Source organism: Sorghum bicolor, chromosome 5 (assembly GCF_000003195.3).
Source record: "Sorghum bicolor cultivar BTx623 chromosome 5, Sorghum_bicolor_NCBIv3, whole genome shotgun sequence".
Taxonomy (NCBI): domain Eukaryota; kingdom Viridiplantae; phylum Streptophyta; class Magnoliopsida; order Poales; family Poaceae; genus Sorghum; species Sorghum bicolor.
In genome coordinates, this window is record NC_012874.2 from 71,002,005 (window position 1) to 71,024,531 (window position 22,527).

A 22,527-nucleotide genomic window follows, 5' to 3' on the forward strand; every position below is an offset into this window, starting at 1 on the left:
TCTAGTAATCATTACCGTAACTAGCTAGTCAGGGTAGATCGAAAGACATAACAATTTGCAAGTCCAGTAAATATATTATCGTAACTAATAAAAAGAGGCAGTATAGATTCTAGAAAACAATTCAGCGCCTAATTACCTCATGACTATATATTTACATACGGCTAAATTATGTGCGCCAGTAAATACCGCATGCATGCACCACACTCGGGTAATTACTACACAACCTGGATAATAATGTGATTGGCTTGTGCACACGCACCAACGGTTCGGTGTTAGGACCTGGCTACAGAATAACATACATATTCTGTATCTAGCTACAAAGTATTCTCTCTCTCTCTCTCTCTCTCTCTCTCTCTCTCTCTATATATATATATATATATATATATATATATAGTCTGGTTTTAAGTATGTACTTATACTGTCTTAATGTAGCGTATTCGTGTGTACTTCATTCGGAAATGTACTGCGTTCCAAAATATATATACAAGTACTGCATTCTAAGAAGTATGTACATATACTTCATTCCAAAATGTCTATACAGATACTCATACACGAGCAAGCTCAATTCAGATAGGAAATCACGGTAAGCTAGAATCTTGGCGACCGTATAATGTATATATTATTTAATTGATTAAGTTTGTTAAATGTATGCTGCATGGCTACTTGAATTCTTACAGTATCCACTACCCGTTATGGCTAGTGGTGTTAACACAGCTAAAGAAAAAATATGGACAAGAAAATTCGACATGACCGCACACAAAATCGATTGCTCTAGCTTTTTTTAAATATATAATAAAGACACCTTTTCTATTTTGAAGGATGCTTATAGCTGGAGGCGGAGCATTGGAGGGCCAAGGTAGTGCAATCCAGATTCTCTGACTTTCACAGGTCACGCCGTTCATTTGCGATCCAACGATGACTGCGCATCTCAGCTTTCCCACTCCTAGCCTCCTCAGCCCAAACATAGAAAGCAGTCTAAGGCCTTGTTTAGATCCAATTTTTTTTGGATTTTGACACTGTAGCACTTTTGTTTTTATTTGACAAACATTGTCCAGTTATGGAGTAACTAAGCTTAAAAGATTCGTATCGTGATTTACAGGTAAACTGTGCAATTAGTTATCTTTTTATCTATATTTAATGTTCCATGCAAGTGCCGCAAGATTCGATGTGATGGGGAATCTTGTAAAGTTTTAGGTTTTTGGGTGTATCTAAACAAGGCCTAAGTAAGACCCATGTTGTGGCTGAGGTAACCTATTTTGCCGCTCAGTGACTGTTTTAGACGCCAAAAATCACCGAGCGAAGGTTTTTGCCGCGTCTGCATTGCCGCCGCCTCCACCAGAGGTCGCGCTCGCCTTTGCCCTTGCGTCTGCTCCGCTCGTCACGCTAGCCGGAATCATCATGTTGTGGAGCGACATCCTCGTGAAGCTACCATGTGAGGGTGCCGCGATTGGCGAAGTGGTGATTGACGCGCTTGCTGTGATGTTGCGAACTGGTTGATGATCGGCTTCTCTTTTTGGTCTTCCTTCCTGTGATACTAATGGCAGAACCCAACAAATAAGTAATGCTTGCATTCGATTTTTCCCTCTTTGTTTGCTTCAAGACGTGTAGCAATGAGCCAATGACCATGTAGCAATCAGCCACGAAATGGGCCTTAATTGGGCTGCTTTTCATGTTTGGGCTGGAGTAGGAAAGCTGAGATATGAAGCCACCGTTGGATCGTATTGAGATGTGTGTTTGCACACTTCTCAATGCGAATTCAGTGGTAGAGAGAGTGGGAGCACATGCTCTTGAGGGCAAAAATAAGTTTACCGAAAGTCACCTATGACTTTTTCTGGAGGAAGTTATTAGAGAATCTAGATTGAAGGTAGTGGCCGGCAGGATAGGTTGGGTCGTGGGCCTGGGCAGCTGATTCGATTCGACTCTTCCACTAAAATTTATCGATGCTGCAGCTTTCTTTAATTAGTGCGGTCCAGCAAGGCGAAGCATTGCATTCTGTACAAAGTGTGAATCGTCAGACTTCATGCTCGCTCAGCTTCCCATTGTTTGGCGCACGCTGGCCATTCCGGGCATCGTCACTGTCGCCCATGGTCTCCTCGATGGGCTCTAAACCTCGGTGAGTGAAGCGTGTTCAATTGGAAAGTTTAATTAAAGAGACTATAATATGAATTACAGGTTTTTCATTGAGTCTGGAGTTAAAGCACTGATTTCATTTGTTTATGCGGCTCTTCCCAGATGCGTCTCGCTCAACCCCATTCGAGCAAACTCCTGCACCACTCTTCAATCCCCACTGCTCATCTCAGCTATAGGCTCCATGAAACCGTGGTGAGTTGCACATCTTCCATTTTGATTTAATTTGTTGCTTTTTCTTCTGCTGCTGCTTCTCTTTTCGTGGTGGATTAATGCTGCTTCTGCATTCTAATCTGCACGAAAGCTCTTTTCTGATCTCTAGATCTTCATTCAAATTAAATGTGCTTTCAGGGATATCAGTAGTCAGTAGTGACCTTGGGGGCCATGGAGTTTGCGACTGGGGCACTGGGCACCCTGCTTCCCAAGCTAGGACAGCTGCTCCAAGATGAGTACAACCTTCAGAAGGGAGTGAAGAAAGACATCCAGTTCGTCAGGAAAGAGCTGGAGAGTATGCATGCCGCCCTCCGCGATGTCGGAGAGGTGCCACAGGAGCAGCTCAAAGAAGTAATTAGGATCTGGGCTCGGGATGTTCGGGAGCTCTCCTACGACATGGAGGACATAGTTGACACCTTCCTGGTGCGTGTCCAGGGCTCCGAGCCTCCCAGCAAAAGGAGTGTGAAAAGGTTCGTCAAGAAGATGACAAGTATTGTGAGCAACGCCAAGACTCGCCATGACATTGGCCAAGAGATCAAGGACATCAAGGAGCGTGTCAAAGACGTGGCCGAGCGACGTGACAGGTTAGTGCCGGGACATCATAGACTTTTGCGTTTGAATTTCAGCAAAATTTTCTCTTATTTGCCTCTTTGTTCTGGTTTTTTAATCTCTCTACACAGGTACAAGGTTGATGCTATTACTCCTACCAAAACCTCAGTCGACCCTCGCATAACAGCTCTGTACACTAAAGCGGCTAGCCTTGTGGGCATTGATAAGCCAAGGGAAGAGCTGATCTCGATGTTGACAAAGGAAGATGGTGGCGAGTCGTCTGTTGAAGAAAGGATAGTCTCTATTGTTGGCTTCGGAGGACTAGGCAAGACAACGCTTGCTAGAGCAGTTTATGACAAGATTAAACAGCAATACAATTGCACGGCTTTTGTGTCGGTGTCTCGTGATCCTGATATTATAAAAATTTTGAAGGACTTGCTTTATGAGCTTGATAGAAATGAGTACATGGGCATTCACAACACAGCATTGGGTCAACATCATCTTACTGACCTTGTCCAAGAATTTCTCAAAAATAAGAGGTACGTGCTGTCTTGTGTGCTAGTCCAAATATAATCACCGCATAAATCCATTGGATGGAAACCTCTGAAGATTATTACACACATACGTGGTACTGTCAACAGTAAGATTGTAGGTTCATGTTTAGTTACAGTCGTCAATGAGAAATTGTGGCGGTGGCTTTACATGTGTATCTTCTTTCCATTCTAAAATTGCCCAATCAGTTTATACTTTCAAACCAAATGAATACACAACTGTGGGCAAACGAGCATTCTTGCCACCATTTGTCCTCATTGTACTCTACCTACTAGCAACAATGTTTTTTTTATGATAGAAGGTTTTGCTAAATTTAAAATCACTGTATCAGGTCAACGAAAGATCTCAAAAACTCCATCAATCTTTCTATAACATGATTATTGCACATATATATGGTGTCTGTCAACAGAAAAATGTTGGATTTATGACATACAGTTATATATATCAATGCCTAATTGTGTTGTGTGTGCATCTATGACGTTGTTCCATGGTGGAAATAAACAATTGCTTTTGTATTTTTATGTTACATTTTTATACCAAAAGATTACACAACATATTCCACTAAAGAATGCCAACATACAGGTAAAACTGCTTCCATATATCATAGTTCATACCTACCTAATCTGAGTGCAAACTTGATAACTTTAACTATTTAGGAGAGATTAAAAAACACATAAAAATAGTAAGAATGGACTTGTTCCTACTTATTACCTTGCAAGTTATTACCAACATATGCTTATAACGTAAATCATCTCTATCTATATTCTTATCATGACTCTATTGCTGCATACATACAGGTACCTCATTGTTATTGATGATATATGGGATACAAAACCATGGGAGATGATACGGTGCGCGCTACCTGAGAATGGCAAGAAAAGCGGAGTACTCACAACTACCCGCATAACTGATGTTGCTGAGCATGTTGGTGGTTGCTATAGGATGAAACTTCTTACTCAAGAGAGCTCTAAAATCTTATTCTATGGACGAATATTTGGGTCTATAGACAAGTGTCCTCCACAATTTTCTGATGTATCTGAAAATCTTTTGAAGAAATGTGGAGGTGTCCCATTAGCCATCGTAACCACATCTAGCTTGCTGGCTAATAAGTCAAGAAATGTAAATGAGTGGCAGGATGTGTGTGACTCAATTGGTTCTGGACTAAGAAACAATCCTGGTATGGATAGTATGAGGAAGATATTGCTGCTTAGCTATTATGATCTGACTCCACAATTGAAGACATGCTTACTATATCTAAGTATATTTCCTGAAGATTATCAGATCAATAAGCAGCGGTTGATAGAGAGATGGATAGCCGAAGGATTCGTCCAACAAGGAGATGGGAGGCAAAGCTTGCATGAGATTGGACAGAGTTACTTCAATGAACTTCTAAATAGAAGCCTGATCCAGCCAGCAGACATGGATGACGATGAGATGAATCCTTTTTCTTGCCAGGTTCATGATATGGTGCTAGATCTCATTTGCTCCTTGTCAAGAGATGAATGTTTTGCTGCCACATTAAATGGTGACTGCAAGGAAATCACATCTTCTTTGGGAAGCAAGGCTCGGAGGCTCTCTATCTATAATACCACTTGGCCTACTATTAACATGTCAACATTGAGGTCGCTCACTATCTGCAGTTATGCTTTAATTAACAGTATGCCACCCCTTTCAAGCTTTTATCTTCTGCGTGTATTGGATCTTGAAGATTGTAATCTTAGTGATCATTCAAGTATAGAGTTTGTTGGTAAATTACTTCACATGAGGTATCTAAGTCTAGCAGGCACTGGATATGCTGGCGACATCCCAAGAGAGATAGGGAAGCTACTGTTTTTGCAGTCATTTAGGTTCGATGGAACTGACATAAAAGTAGTGCCATTGAGTTTCTTCGGTCTGAGACAATTAATGAGCCTTCGTGTTGGGGACAGTACAAGGCTGCCAACAACAAGTGGGTTGAGAAATCTATCGTCTCTGGAGCTGTTACAGATTAATGTGGATTCTACATACATTGCAGAACAGCTAGGCTATCTGACACAACTGAGGGCATTGATGGTTATGCTCATAAAGGACAAGGAAGGCAGATGGGATGAAAGCATGTGCAGAGTTCTGGTGCGGTGTTGATCTTGATGGTTCAGTGGACTCCCTGTGCAGCCTATCCAATCTTGGTATTTATGGAACCAGTCGGTTGCCGACATGGATCGATCCCACATCATTTCTCCTCCTATCCTACCTGGACATAAAGGTGGGTCAGATTAGATGTGAGGACATCCAAGTCTTTGGCATGCTGCAGGCTCTTCTTGTTCTGGAAGTGAAAGTGGATGGCGCCAAACAAATGTTTGAGAGGTTCATGGTTACCGTGGATGCCTTCCCATGTGTGACACGGTGCAAATTCTCTGGGTTTTCAACAGTGCCATCTATGTTCCCACCTGGAGCTATGCCCAGGCTTCAACGTTTTAAATTCTATATCCGACCAGAGGATTTCGGTGGTCATAGTGAAATTACTGTTGATGACCTGGCCCTAAGCCACCTGCCATCCCTTCAGAACGTTCGGGTTCGCCTTGATGGAGAGGAGACATTGAGTGAAGAGTTAGCATTGAAAGTAAAAGAGACACTGAGGAACGAGGCACGTGCCCACCCCAACCATCCTAATATTGATATCCGAATTGATGAGAAGTGGATCCAGCTGTGCATGTATGTATTCTTCCTTTTTCTACTTTTTTAACCACCTCTTACTGTAGCCTGTCTAATAATCTTCTGCATGATCCCATGAGTACTATGACATCGATGGATGCCACTGAGTTTCACCCCACACTTAGCATGGCAAATATGCTTATTTACCTACTATTTTATTCCAGTTTTATGTGCCGCTAATAAGAATCCTTTACATTTGTTACGCTTCTAGTTATCATTTTTATTCATTTGTTACCAGAGCAATTGGCGATTGGACAATCTAGTTGTGACCTATGTTCCTTCTTTGCATAGTTAGACAGTCTGCTGCGTATTCGAAAATCAATGTGACTGTCCTCATAAAATTTCTGAGTTATTCGTATATACTATATGATGCTAATTGCTTGTTGTGTACATGTACCAGGTCTACTCTACGATCATCGCCTTTAACATAGATTCACCAACTCCACTTTTCACGGTGCAGCTTTACTCTACGATCGACATCAATGGCCAATAATTGGCCATAACTACACTCACATTGTTCTTGTGTACTCAATCATGCTTGACGAACATATCTGTAGATCCACTTGGCTTGCTCAAGGTTTCAGTTTACTATGTTCGTTAGACTTTCAGTAACAGTAGATCATGCCGAGCTGACGGCTTTATATAATATTATCCTATCATGTACGTACAATTAAGTTTGTGCCATACACTTGCTTCAAATCTTCTCAAATTTTAACCATAGCTTCCACATGCGATAACACGACGCATCACCAAGTTTCGCGATGTTCGGACTTCGTATGGATTTTATATAATTTTAATCCACTTTTTGCGCACGTAACTCGACATGTTATCTCAGCGAGATGGTCGAGATTTCATGTGAGGTCTTGGATACGGACTAAAAATACACTTAATACCATGAGTATCATTTTTTGAAGCACGGGGTTGCGATAGTTTATGTACTTGTAGTTCACATTTGATTTATCCAAAAACATACCAAGAAACAAAATAAATCTGTTAAATATACCAAAAAAACTCAAATTTCCTCCAAACTTTAAAATATAGTTTGCAATAGTGACACAAAGCACCAAAAAAACTCAGCACAAAAAACAAAAAAAAAATAAAAATACTTTGCCGAGAGTCAGCTAAGACATTCGGCAAAGATTGCTTTGCCGAGGGCCTGGCCAGCTGGCACTTGGCAAAGAGCCTTCCTTTGCCGAGAGCCAAACGGAAGGCTCTCGGCAAAGGAGACGCTGGCCGCCGGCGGTTGGTGGACAGGGACTTTGCCGAGAGCGCGCCTTTGCCGAGCACACTGCTCTCGGCAAAGAGGAGCCTCTTTGCCGACCGCCTGCTTTCGGCTCTCGGCAAAGAGCCCTTTGCCGAGCGTCTGACGTGGCGCTCGGCAAAGGAAGGTATTTGCCGAGTGTCTACTCGACAGCTCTCGGCAAAGATATCGGCTCTCGGCAAAGTAGGATTTTCCTATAGTGTAATGATACTCTGTTAGTACCATAATAATTATTATTTTATAATATAAATTTGGTCAAACTTAGAAAAGTTTGACTCTCCAAGATAATAATTATTACTCTATAATTATTATTTTGTAATGACTTACAATTTGGAATGAAGAGAGTACAAAAGAAACAACAATGCGATAGCAGCGCAACAACACAAACCCCATGAAGCCACCAAATCAGCGGCGAACAAACAACCTTTCATGAGGCAACCAACAAGGGAATAGTTTGGGGTGCGCGCGTACCTGTGTCATTGATGATCGAGGCCCCAAGGTTTTTCAACCGAACCTAGGAAGTAGGAGGCCTCCAACGAGAAGCGTGGCGCCAAACCCTCACCACTGCCCACGACACCATGTAGCCGGACAGGGCTTTCAATTCACCACCGAAGTCCTACTCCAAAACTATAGTTTTCCAAACGGGCCGCCCGGCACGGCACGGGCACGGGCACGACATGGCACGGCACGGCTAGGCACGGGCACAGCAGGCACGGCGGCATGCCGTGCCGTGCCTGATAGTGCCAACGTGCCGTGGTGATGGCCCAGGCACGGCACTATCAAGCACAAACCGTGCCGTGCCGTGCCAACAGGCCCGATGGCACTGCAGTGCCCGTGCCAGCCCAGGCACGGCCACATGTTTCACAAAAATACTTCATCAGACTCAGAATTAAGTCAACAAGCAGATTATGATATCTAAATTGCCAGAAAAGAACCAGAGAAAGAAAACCAAAGTCCAAAGGAAACACAAGCAGAATTAAGTTCAATGTTCTTACATTGTCCAAGTTCTCATATTACAAACCCAAGTTCAAGCAAAAATAAAGATTAAACATGAAGTCCAGGAGCACTAATCAAGATAGAGTTCTTCAAATTCTTCTTCAAGCTCCTTGTCCTCAACACTGTGTTGCAACCTTGCCTCCGCCAACTCCCAGTCCTTGATGCAGGTGAGCCACTCCACTGTCTCCGGCTTCAGCCTCCTCCGCCGCTCCTCGATGATCCTGCCAGTCATACTAAACGTAGATTCCGAAGATATTGTAGACACAGGAACAGTTAAAACATCTTTAGCCATGATGGATAACACTGGATATGTTAGTTTGTGCTCATGCCACCATCTCAAGATGTCAAATGAATCATCCAACTGGCTAACAGTGTCACAGTCTAAGTATGAGACAAGTTCATAAGCATTAGAAGCTGTAGAAGTAGCAGCATGCAGCAAAGCAGTAGCAGATGTATCTCTAGATAAATTAAGAGTAGAATGCACGAGTGAAGTACCCCCACCAGAAGAACTACAATCATCATCATATATTTCATCCCAGGCAGATCTTTTCTTACCAGACAGGTTTTGAGGGACAGTCCTCCTCAACCTAACAGCTCCATATTTCTCCTCATACTTATTGTAAACATCAGTAAGCCTTGCTCTAGTGCCAACTTGATAAGCATTGTAATCTGTACTGGTAAGGTCCATCAATTTTCTCAACACTTTTGAAAAACCCTTCATTTTAGCTCTAGGATCTAAGATGAATGCAAAAGAATACATCAAAGGTATATCCCTCCAATATTTATTATATTTATCTACCATAGGTTGAACCACATTTCTCAGATGAATGTCATTAGCATAATTTTTCAGGTGTATAGATATCTTAACTAGATAATGAAGCATAAGTGGAGAAGTAGGATAGTAAACACCAGACAAGGCAACAGTAGCATCATAGAAGAGTTCAAGAAACCTAAGTACTTTTTCAGCAACAGCCCAATGTTCTTCAGTTAGCAGCAACTCACCTTCCTCACCTCTAGGATAGTTGGCATGTATAAAAGTAGTGAAAGGATCCTTGTGAGGAAACAAAGTCTTAAGCATGAGATATGTAGAGTTCCACCTTACATCCATGTCCAGCTGAAACTTTCTAGGCCTATAACTAGCTGCAATGCAGTAGTTCTTTTATGCTGCAATTCTCTGGTTAGATGAGTTTAGAAATGATATTGCAGTTCTAAAAACTTCAAGCAAAGGTTTAAGATAATCAAGTGCCTCCTTAACAATCAAGTTTATTATATGGCATGCACAACGCTGATGCAAGAACATAGTACTAACAGCAGATTCAGGATGTCTTGGATCCTCTGAAGGGACATCAAGACCAAGATATCTAGACAAAATAGGTCTAAGCATACGCATGGCAGAAACATTAGACGAAGCATTGTCCAAAGTAACAGCAAACACCTTTTCAAGCACACCATATTCACCAAGAACAGATGCAACTCTATCAGCAATGTTTTGTCCATTATGGGAACAATCAATAAGCACAAGACCAAGAATCCTCTTCTCTAATTGCCAATCAGGGTTTATGTAATGAGCAACAACACTAAGGTAATCCTCTTTAGCTTTGCCAGACCATATATCAGAGGTAAGGCACACACAATTAACAGAATCAGCAGACAAAACCTCAACAAGCTTACTCTTTCTATCAGAAAACATTTTGGTTAAGTCTCTTGTGGTGGTTTGTGTAGAGACAGCTTGGAACTTAGGATTATGAGCATTATTAATATATTCCTGAAAAGCAGGACATTCACCAAAGCTGATAGGAACATCTACCCTAGCAAGCAACCTACAAAGTTCAGTACGAGCACGCATAGGACAATACTCCCAATTACGCATAGAACCATCAGGATTAAAAGAAATCTGAGACTGACTAAACCCCCTAGTTTTCTCTCGCCTCTTAGCACATTTATCCCTATGACGACGTAGGTGGCCAGTGCCAATGGAAGATCTACCAGAGTACTCTTTTTTGCAATGGATGCAGACAACACCATACCTGATCTTCTTACCTTTAGGACCCATCTTGAATAGCTTCTTAAAATCTTGCCAGACATCAGAGGTAGAGGGGCGTGATACCTGGTCCTCGTCGTCGTCGGCGTTCTCACGGTCTTCATCACCGTCAAGGTCGATGGGGTCATTTGCGCCATCTCCACCAGCTACAACTCCACGGCCGAAGAGCTCTTCTAACTCTTCTTCACCCATGTCGTCGTCGTCACCAGGGAGGTCGCGAACCCTCTCCATCTCTTCGGCCATGGCAGTGGCACTAGCCTCCACCGTGTCCTCAGAGACGGAGGGAGGCCGGGCCGGCATCGTCACTTGCCCTGGCCTCAATCGACTCAAGATGAAAGAAAAAAACAGAGCATATCAGAGCTAGGCTTAGGGTTACACTAGAACAAGTCAAGAACAGCAGTTAAGAACTCAAAATGAAAGGTAAAAAAAATCAAAAACAGAGCATATCAGAGCTAGGGTTACGGTTAGACTAGAACAAGTCAAGAACAACAGTTAAGAACTCAAGATGAAAGAAAAAAAAATAAAAAACAGAGCATATCAGAGCTAGGGTTAGGGTTAGACTACGGATCTAGGGTTTGTCTTTCTTACCTAGACGTCACCGGCGATGAAGACGGCGGAGCCAGAGCTCCTAGGAGTAGCGGATCCGCGGATCTACAGAAGAGGTAGTGACTCAGTGCGACTTAGTTAGAGAAAGAAGAAGAAGAGCAGAAGGGGATGGCGAATATACCTGCTTCGTCGGAGCTCCAGAGCTGTGCTTGCCGGAGGACGAGAAGATGAGGCGGGGTCCGCGGCCGCGGAGACGACGGCGACTCGCCGTCGCCCTTTGGAGTTGTCTTTGCCCTTCGCCACCGTCGGTCGTCGGCGAAGAGGGCGAGAGCCAAGAGACCGAGAGTGGGAGACCAGGAGCCGGAGAGACCGAGAGCCGAGAGAGAGACCGAGAGGCGAGAGGATGAAATGAATTAGGGTTCAGTGAACCGTTCCGTGCCCGGGCTGGCTGGCTTATATACCCCGCGAGTCGCGGATGCCCTGGATCGGACGGCCACAATCCATCGAGGGGAATCGAACGGCTGCCAGATGCCGTGCCGATAGCGGGCCAGGCCACTTTACCGTGCCGTGCCCGGGCTGGCCCATGGGCCGAATTGGCAGCCCAGGCACGGGCACGGGGGTGGGCCGTGCCAGGCACGGGCACGCAGGCTACCGGGCCGTGCCGTTCTTGGGCCGTGCTTTCTCGGGCCGTGCCTGTGCCGGCCCAGCGGGCCTGGCCCACTTGGAAAACTATATCCAAAACTCATACACCAAAGAAGCTACTGGTTCAAAAGTTGCACACCAAAAGAATTAGTCAGCATCCGTGGACACATATGAAACGTTGAGAGCATCTTCGGAGATTATAGACGGCTTACGGCTAAGTTAAGTGGAGTACTGGAGTTGCTATACATACTTGCTAGATTGATTTCTTTAAGCCCGACCTAGGGTGAGGAGCTGAAACATCAAATTTCGATGGTTAATTTTCTAATCCTAAAAGTTTTCTTTGGTGAAGTGAGTATTCGACCATAATCAGTATTATAAAAAATCTATGACAAAGGCAGACAAATCACTGCAACATACTATATATACTGTTAGAAAAAGCTTACCCTACGTATGGGAATCGATAGCTTTACGGGCTACTAGTTCATTTGAATGACGACTTGAGGTAGGGAAACCAATCTGTTGATCGAGATGAACATGGGGTCCTGTACCACATTAATTTATGTTGTAATCCTTTTCTTTCCGAATAGTTTAACCTTACATATGGAACCTAGGTACACTGCTGAGATTAAACAGAATGGCAGTATGTAGATATGTGTGCATGTTGCCGGTCACGTGAGTACACTGTCCACACTCGTCTCGTGCATGACCGCAATACTCAATACACAGTTAACGTACGTTAGCTGTGGTTTAAATAATGGAGACTTGGGACAGATTCCTTGAGTCTGGAGAAAAGCACTGATTTCATTTGTTTATGCGGCTCTTCCCAGATCAGATGCGTCTCGCTCAACCCCATTCGAGCAAACTCCTGCACCACTCTTCAATCCCCACTGCTCACTACTGCCCCTCGGCTCTCTCTCACCTACAGGCTCCATGAAACCGTGGTGAGTTGCACATCTTCCATTTTGATTTAATTTGTTGCTTTTTCTTCTGCTGCTGCTTCTCTTTTCGTGGTGGATGAATGCTACTTCTGCAATCAAATCTGCACGACAGCTCTTTTCTGATCTCTAGATCCTCATTCAAATGTTCTTTCAGGGATATCAGTAGTCAGTAGTGACCTGGGGGCCATGGAGTTTGCGACTGGGGCACTGGGCACCCTGCTTCCAAAGCTGGGACGGCTGCTCCAAGATGAGTACAACCTTCAGAAGGGAGTGAAGAAAGACATCCAGTTCGTCACGAAAGAGCTGGAGAGTATGCATGCCGCCCTCCGTGATGTTGGAGAGGTGCCACAGGAGCAACTTAAAGAAGTAATCAAGATCTGGGCTCGGGATGTTCGGGAGCTCTCCTACGACATGGAGGACATAGTTGACACCTTCCTGGTGCGTGTCCAGGGCTCGGAGCCTCCCAGCAAAAGGAGTGTGAAAAGGTTGATCAAGAAGATGACAAGTATTGTGAGCAACGTCAAGAGTCGCCATGAGATTGGCCAAGAGGTCAAGGACATCAAGGATCGTGTCAAGGACGTGGCCGAGCGACGGGACAGGTCAGTGCCGAGGTGTTACTGACTTGCGTTTGAATTTCAATAAAATTTTCTCTGATTTACCACATTGTTCTGCTTTTTTTCATCTCTACACAGGTACAAGGTTCATGCAATTACTCCTACCAAAACCTCAGTTGACCCTCGCATAGCAGCTCTGTACACTAAAGCGTCTAGCCTTGTGGGCATTGATGAGCCAAAGGAAGAGCTGATCTCAATGTTGACAAAGGAAGATGGTGGCAGGTCATCGGCTGAACAATGGATAGTCTCTATCGTTGGCTTTGGAGGACTAGGCAAGACAACGCTTGCTAAAGCAGTTTATGATAAGATTAAACCACAATTCGATTGCACGGCTTTTATATCGGTGTCTCGTGATCCTGATATTATAAAAATTTTCAAGGACATGCTTTATGAGCTTGATAACAAAGAGTATTGGGACATTCACAACATTGCATTGGGTCAACATTATCTTACTGACCTTGTCCATGAATTTCTCAAAAATAAGAGGTACGTAGTGTCTTGTCTTGTAGTCCCAAATAATCACGGCATGAGTCCATTGGATGAAGTCCTCTGAAAATCATTACGCATATGCATAGTACTGTAAACAGTAAAATTATAGGTTTATCATTCGTTGTGTATCTTCTTTCCATTGTAAAATTGACCAATCCATTTTTTACTTTGAAGAAAATTATTACACAACTGTTTTTTCTGTTAAGAAAATTATTACTTTAAAGCTTTTGTAAGGTCTTGTGGTTAGCATTTGGAGGTCTTTAGTTCCAACCTTGAGCTCTGAGTCAATGAGCTGGAGGCTGGAGCACATTAGTTTTACACAATCGAAGGCATTGACCGCTAAAAAATGGTTGGTTTTTCTTTTTCTTTTTTAGATAACAAATTGATACAGCCGAATGCTTTGGCTATGGGAAAGTTATATATTTTTTTGAAAAAAAGTTGATACGGCCGAAGGCTTGGTTCACCTTCGGTATGTTACACACAAATAGCAAGAGCGTGCATGTTTGACATGTATGTGAGCAGAGGATGACACTAATGAATGCACGTTAGTTTTTTCGTATTGAACTTAGTTATTGAGATAGTGGTGAAAAGGATTCGACAACTCCCGAAGGCTCCAAGTTGTAACGTAGGAGCGACAACTCTGAATGTCCACCGACACTCGGCTAGAGAACGTATACTGATGAAGACCTAGCCGAAGAAGGTCTGTCAACGAAGACATGGCTAGAGAGGTCTTTAATGATGCTCCAACTTCTGGCTGTTCTGAAAAATTTGGTGCCGAGCATGGTGGGCACCAATATTGGGAAAGCAGTTCCCGAACATGTTTAGAAGACTAGAAAGAGGTTGCTAGGGTTTTCAACCAGAGTCAGAAGGGAGAGCCCCCTTGCCCTCTTGCTCTAGGCACTATGTATAGGTAAGCTTTAATTTACAAGCGACCCCTTGATGGGGCTTGGTTTTACATGCCACTTCAATCACTACTACAGAATAACTTAACCGCGACCTTTTTGAAACCCACTCGGAGGCGAGCACAATTTGCAACCGCCTTAATCAATGCCTCGGATTAACCAAGACGGTCATTTTTTATTAACTGAGGCAGTTAATCCTAAAATCCATTAACTGAGGCAGGCAATATAATATAACTGTCTCGGTTAATGCCTATTAATCAAGGCGGGCATTATAGCGCAACCTCCTCGGTAAATCATTAATCGAGGCAGTTATATTACATTGCCCGCCTCCTAAAATCTAGCCCAGCGAACTACAATTTCTCAGCCACATACCAGAGACGAGACCCGATATGAGCGAGCAGTATATAAACAAAAGTTATGGTTTCTAGCTAACTAATCCCCTCACTCCCACCCTCCCCAGTCGCCTCACTCCCAACCGAGAGCGGTTGCTCTCCTGGCCGCACGCAGGTCACCCCAGCCTCTCCTAGCGGCGGAAGGTGGCTGCCCATCCTGGGAGTACGGAGCAGCAACAACAAGTAGTCGATCGGCAGGACAACATCATAGGGGCACGCGCCTGTTCCCACTCTGGCCGCGGCACACGAGGGCACGGCCCCCTCTTTCAGTGGCATCATGCGGGGCGTGGCCCTCCCCACTCCAGCGGCAGCCGTCACGGGGGGTACGACCCTCCCCACTCCGGCAGTAGCTCATGGGGGCGCGCCCCCTCCTTTGGTGGCATTGCGGGGGGCGTGGCCCTCCCCACTCTGGCGGCGGTGTGGAGCAGGTGGTGCGGACTCTCCTCTGCCGTCATCCCGAGGCCCTCCTTTGGCTCCTCACCAGCCCCACAGCCCCAGCCGCCCGACCCTCTCCCGGTGGCGCGGTGCCTGACCCTCTCTAGCAGCGGTGTCGCACGAGAACCAACGTGAGGCTATGAGGACGGCGGCATCGAGGGCTGTGTGTCTGGAGTAGGGCGGGGACAATGGTGGATTGGGCTTGGCGGGCACATCGATGGGCTTTTTATTTTTTTCTAATTTATTTATCGAGGGGGGCGAGCAAGCGCCTCCGTTAATGATTGATTAACGGTGACTTTCTATTGGAGGCGTTTATCTTGCCCGCCTCGGAAAATCCTTTTTGCCCACCTTAGAAAAAGAATTCTCTAGTAGTGAATGGCACTAGCTGGGCCTCTTCTAGGGCACTTGGCCCATATGAATATGGCATGTCCCAATATCCCGTTTAACCAAAGTGTCTGACCAGTATTGGTCGCTATGTTTACATGTACTTTTGGTTTTCATTGCCAGGAAACAATCTCTCAATATTACTGCACACATGTGTGGTGTTTGTCAGTACAAAAATATTAGATTTGTGACATAGGGATATACTAGTCGGTGAGTAATTAAGAAAGTGTGCATATATCATGTTGTTCCATTGAAGAAACAACCAATCTCTTTTTGTATTTTGCTATTACAATTTTTATTCCAAATGATTACACAATTGTAGTTATATTCCCGCACTCCGAGTACATAGACCTAATCTCACTAGTACAGGGAAGGGCTTTAGCCCCGGGCCGTAAGCACCTTTAGTCCCAGCTACGGAACCGGGGCTAAGGTTTCGGGACTAAATGTCCCACCTTTAGTCCCGGTTCCGTGGACCGGGACTAAAGTCCACCTTTAGTCCCGGTTGGTAACAGCAACCGGGACTAAAAGGTGCGCCAGGGTGTGCCACCTGGCCTCCACTTTTAGTCCCGGTTGTTGCTACCAACCGGGACTAAAGACTTTTTTCTTTTTTCTTTTTTCTTTTTCTTTTCATTTAGTTTTCCATTTAGGGTTTACAATTATGTTATTGTTATTTTCGAATGCGTATTGTTTGCTGGTAGTTTATGGAATGCGCACCTATAATTTATATAATTTAAAGGATTACATATAAATATACTATAAAACACTATATATATAAATAATATGTATCTATAGGTACATAATAAAATATTTACACATATGCTTCACGGACAAAGTATTTATAACACAATTTATCTCCACCACTCAAGCATCGTACAAATGATCATCGTTATTTGGTTTCATCTGCTCCTGAGGGTTGAAGTAGCACTCGCCGCCGGAATCCAGGACTTGGTCGTTAAGAAATCCTACGATTGTCTCCTGAATTCCTTTTAGGCGCACCGCATCCAACACCTGCTCCTTCAGCCACATCTCCTTTAATAGACATTAAAGAAAAAAGTTAGAGGTATGAATAGGATTTATTAAATAGCAACAAATAAATGAAATATTCTTATTATATATACATGTTACATACTTTTAGGTGCTCAAGATTAGTTCTTTTGGCATACACCGTCGTAAACTCGCACACATAGTAGCCACACAAATTGTTGTCCGGTGTCTGCCGTAGAACCCACTGAAGTAAGATGGGCTTTGAAAGTGCTGCATTCAACTCTGGTAAATTCTCTATTTCTAATTTTTCTAAACAAGCTAAATTAAAAAAGCACAAAAATTCTCTATTTTTCTAAATAATCATGAAATGTGGTATGTATACTAGTTATAATTAACTAACTAAATCGGTCAAAAATTACAAATTAAAGTATTATATGTTTTTATTTTTTTTAAACTAATTAAAATAAAAAAACATATTACCACTATTTCTCTAAAAAAACGCGTCGCTTTTGAAATGACGATGAAGCTAATAACCTCTTTAAAAACCATAAAATAAAAAACAATATACATAACACTAGGAAATGACATACGCCGCTTCTAAATGTTGAGAAGATGAAGCTAGTGACCTCTTAACAAGTCGATGACGGTGTAGAAACGATGAAATGAATCAATAGCCGGAGATGAGAGCAAGAACAAGCAACTCCAAATGAAGAACACAGCAAAAGAGTGAAGATCGATGGGCTCGGCCACGGGAAGAAGAGTTCAAATATGGGGAGGGACATTGAGTCCCGGTTCCTTTTAAAAACAGGGTCTAAATTCCAACACTAGTCCCGGCCGGTGGGACGGACCGGGACAAAAGCTTTTACTCCCGGTTGGTGGTACCAACCGGGACTAAAGGCTAGGCTTTGGTCCCGGTTGGTGAGACCAACCGGGACTAAAAGTCCCCTCTACCGATGTCTGACATAATAGCCGTTGGGCAGTTGGTCTCACCAACCGGGACTAAAATATGTTTTTGTCCCGCACTCTGTTTTGGCCGAGATTATTGTTCATTTTGGGCAAGTGACCAAAGGCATGTTCTGAGTCCAAACAGGATAACTTTTAGTGTTTAGGGTAGAAATTAGAAAGCAGTAAGAATGAAATTGTTTCAACTTTACGCCAAGCATGTTCTTACTTACCTTGCAGTATTACCATCATATGCTTATATATACTGCATATCATCTCTATATATGCTTATTATGACTCTATTGCCCTCCCCACTCTGGCGGTGACGCGCGGGGGCACGGACCCCTCCTCCAGCGGCGGCGTGGAGCAGGTGGTGCGGCCTCTCCTCTGGCGTCATCCTGAGGCCCTCCTTTTGCTCCTCACCAACCCCACAGCCCCAGCCGCCCGACCCTCTCCCGGTGGCGCGGTGCCTGACCCTCTCTAGCAGCGGTGTCGCACGGGAACCAATGTGAGGCTATGAGGACGGCGGCATCGAGGGCTGTGTGTCTGGAGTAGGGCGGGGGCAATGGTGGATTGGGCTTGGCGGGCACATCGATGGGCTTGGCGGGCACATCGATGGGCTTTTTATTTTTTCTAATTTATTTACCGAGGGGGGCAAGCAAGTGCCTCCGTTAATGCTTGATTAACGGTGACTTTCTATTGGAGGCGTTTATCTTGCCTGCCTCGGAAAATCCTTTTTGCCCACCTTAGAAAAAGAATTCTGTAGTAGTGAATGGCACTAGTTAGGCCACTTCTAGGGCACTTGGCCCATATGAATATGGCATGTCCCAATATCCCGTTTAACCAAAGTGTCTGACCAGTATTGGTCGCTATGTTTACATCTACTTTTGGTTTTCATTGCCAGGAAACAATCTCTCAATATTACTGCACACATGTGTGGTGTTTGTCAGTACAAAAATATTAGATTTGTAACATAGGGATATACTAGTTGGTGAGTAATTAAGAAAGTGTGCATATATCATGTTGTTCCATTGAAGAAACAACCAATCTCTTTTTGTATTTTGCTATTACAATTTTTATTCCGAATGATTACACAATTGTAGTTATATTCCCGCACTCCGAGTACATAGACCTAATCTGAGTCCAAACAGGATAACTTTTATTGTTTAGAGTAGAAATTAGAAAGCAGTAAGAATGAAATTGTTTCAACTTTACGCCAAGCATGTTCTTACTTTCCTTGCAGTATTACCATCATATGCTTATATATACTGCATATCATCTCTATATATGCTTATCATGACTCTATTGCCGCAAACATATAGGTACCTCATTGTTATCGATGATATATGGGATACAAAACCATGGGAGATGATACGATGTGCTCTACCAGAGAACGGCCAGAAAAGTAGAGTACTCACAACTACCCGCATAATTGATGTTGCTGAGCATGTTGGTGGTTGCTATAGGATGAAACATCTTACTGACAAGAGCTCTAAAATCTTATTCTATGGTCGAATATTTGGCTCTATAGGCAATTGTCCTCAACAATTTTCTGATATATCTGAAAAAGTTTTGAAGAAATGTGGAGGTGTTCCATTAGCTATTGTTACCATATCAAGCTTGCTGGCTAATAAGACAAGAAGTATTAATGAGTGGTCCAATGTGTGTGATGCAATTGGTGCCGGAGTAGGAAACAATCCCGGTATGGACAACATGAGGAAGATATTGCTGCTTAGCTATTATGATCTAACTCCTCAACTGAAGACATGCTTACTGTATCTAAGTATATTTCCTGAAGATTATGAGTTTCGAAAAACTACATTGATTTTGAGGTGGATAGCTGAAGGATTTGTCCAACTAGAAGATGGGAGGCAAAGCTTATTTGAGGTTGGACAGAGTTACTACCATGAGCTTCTAAACAGATGCCTCATCCAGCCAGGAGACAGTGAGGGGGATGACTTGTCTCCTCTTAGATGCCGGGTGCATGATATGGTGCTTGATCTCATTTGTTCCTTGTCAAGAGATGAAAGTTTTGCTACCACTGTATATGGTGACTGCAGGCAAATCACATCTTCAGAAAACAAGGTTCGCAGGCTCTCTATCCATAATGCTAGCTGGCCTACAATGAACATGTCAAAATTAAGATCCCTTACTATAAGCAATTCTGCTATAATTAATTCAATGCCACCCTTTTTGTGCTATCATCTTTTGCGTGTATTGGATTTTGAAAAGTGCAATCTTAAAGACCATACAAGTCTAGAGTTTCTTTGTAAATTATTTCACCTGAGGTTTCTAAGTCTAGTAGATACTGGATACGCTGGTGAGGTCCCAAGGGAGATAGGGAATCTACAGTTTTTGCAGACTTTTTACTTCTCTGGAACTTACATAAAACAAGTCCCATTGAGTATCTTGGGGATGAGACAACTAATGTGCCTTGCCGTTGGGATGAATACAAGGCTGCCAACAAGTGGATTGAGAAATCTATCGTCTCTGGAGCTGCTTCGGATGAATGTGGATTCTGCATACATTGCAGAAGAGCTGGGCCATCTGACGCAACTGAGGGTGCTAATGGTTGTTCTCAGGAAGGACAAGGAAGGCAGATGGGATGAAAGGATATGCAGAGTTCTGGTGGGGTCCCTTAGCAAACTGCACAAAATCCAAACTCTACAAGTAGAAATCTCAGATGACGTGGAAGTTCATCTTGAAGGCTCAGTGGACTCCCCGTGGAATCTATCTCATCTTGTTATTTTTGGAACCAGTCGGCTGCCGACATGGATTGATCACACATCATTTCAACTCCTATCCCAGCTATGCATAAAGGTGGGTCAAGTTGGAAGGGAGGACATCCATGTCCTCGGCCGGCTGAAGGCTCTTCGTGTTCTCCACCTGGGAATGGTTGGCGCCAAACAAGTGTTTGAAAGGTTCATGATTAGCGCTGATGCCTTCCCATGTGTGACACGGTGTGTATTCTCGGGGTTTTCGACGGTGCCATCTATGTTCCCACCTGGAGCTATGCCGAGCCTTCAACGGTTTTGTTTTGATATAAGACTAGAGGATTTCGGTGATGATAGTGGATTTACAGTTGACGACCTGGCCTTATGCCACCTCCCGTCACTACAGAGGGTTTGGGTTTGCCTAGATGGAGAGAGAGCCAGAGACATCAAAGATGTGGCAATGAAAGCCCTGACGAAAGAGGCACACGCCCACCCGAACCACCCTGATATTGATGTCGGAATCAATGGGCAGTGGAGCCAGCTGTGCAGGTACATATAAGTACTCCTCTCTACCCGGTTCAGTAACTTTTCAATAACACCTATGCTTGCCATGAATACAGTGACATCGATGGCCCTATGTATCTCCAACATACCACCATGACAAATTACATGCATGTTTTCCATAATGCTAGCTTGTTACAGTTTTATGTCTATAATAATAATCCTTTACTTTTGCCATGCATGTAGTTATATATACATGTTAATCATCATTCACTAGCACAACGGGTCATTTGACAGTGTAGCTGTGAGCTATGTTGCTTTTCACAGCTAGAATCTGTTCCGATCCCGTATTCTGAAATCAAATTGGCTGACCCCCGTAGGAATTGTGACCTTTCTATTACTAATTGATGCAAGTTCCTTGGTGTGTACATGCACCAGGTAATGGAAGGATGTACGCACTAGTTCTATGGATTTTCAGCGGAGGACCTCCACCACTACCTACAACATGTTCCCCCCTTCGAAGATCTTCACCAATATATGTCCCACTCCCACCTGTTGCGCACGGTCTCCACCTCGTATGTCGCCATTGCAGTTGATTCATCTACAGCATTGCCACTGCGTGTGATCTAGCTTAACTCTGAGATCACCGTCGATTGCCCCCGCACTCAAATAATTGTGTTAACGTTCTTGTGTATTTGATCATGCTTGCTGGATCTCTGTAGATCCACGTCCACCTGGCTTGCTCAAGGTTTCAATTTACTTGTGCTCTTTAGACCTTCCCGGCCCTCCCTCGATTCTAAATAAATTATAAAATATTTTGGCTTTTCTATATACTTATGTACTTATATACATACTATGTCTATTTGCTCATGCTGGGATTGGCTTGCTGTAATATTGTGGAACATTAATGGAGGCACACTCATATGCTTCCTATTATCGTAGTTTGGAATATACTCTCTCCGTTCAAAACTTAAAAAATGTTTTGGTCTTCTACATGCATTGCGGTTTATATGTTTTCATGATACAAAGATTTTTTTTTCATTTTAAGTTAGAACGGCACCGTTAGTTTGGACCGTCAAATAACACTTTTCTTCCCCGAGTATGGCTCTTCCCCGAGTGTTGCACTCGGGGAAGAGGGTCTTTCCCGAGTGTCGCTCTTCTCCGAGAGCCTGGTAGGCTACGGCACTTGGGAAAGCCTCTCTTCCCCGAGTGCAACACTCGGGGAAGATTGGCTTCCCCGAGTGTCCGATTTTTGGCACTCGGGGAAGCCTGTGACACTCGGAAAATTTCGGTTCTCCCGTAGTGCTGGTTCCATCCGACGGTGTTCGACGGTGAAGCTGCAGGTCTCGTGTGTCACCCAATCGCCGGTGATACGTGCATGGATCTCTAATGCAGCAGTTGCTCCCGCCGGTCGAGCAAAAACGACAGGTCCCCCATCTCGACGACCATGTATGGGTGATCGGCCGGCCAACGGCGCTGGCAAATCTTGCTGCGGGATAGGCGGCCACGAAAGTGACCTGAATCCTTGGCTTACGTACGGGATGGTTTTCTTCCACCGTGACCAAACTCGCCGGTGTGGAAGCTATCATGCAACACATCTATTTTTATGCACTC

General features: G+C 43.9%; 1 protein-coding gene across 4 annotated transcripts; it reads left to right on the top strand.

Annotated features, from left to right (window-relative positions):
* LOC8076341 (putative disease resistance RPP13-like protein 3) lies at positions 1,979-21,891 on the top strand. 4 transcript variants are annotated; one of them, XR_002453635.1, is made up of 6 exons: positions 1,979-2,113; positions 2,233-2,322; positions 2,479-2,924; positions 3,021-3,428; positions 4,239-6,132; positions 6,533-6,833. XR_002453635.1 is itself a non-coding variant. In XM_021461826.1 (6 exons), exons 3-6 carry the CDS (start codon positions 2,512-2,514, stop codon positions 21,353-21,355), a joined length of 2,766 nt encoding a protein of 921 aa, XP_021317501.1. In that variant the 5' UTR covers positions 1,979-2,113; positions 2,233-2,322; positions 2,479-2,511; the 3' UTR covers positions 21,356-21,863. The 4 variants fall into 4 exon arrangements, 3 of the variants coding, with proteins under 3 accessions (XP_021317501.1, XP_021317504.1, XP_021317502.1); XM_021461826.1 differs by lacking the exons at positions 4,239-6,132; positions 6,533-6,833 and adding exons at positions 19,021-20,961; positions 21,352-21,863; XM_021461829.1 differs by lacking the exons at positions 4,239-6,132; positions 6,533-6,833 and adding exons at positions 19,021-19,783; positions 21,352-21,849.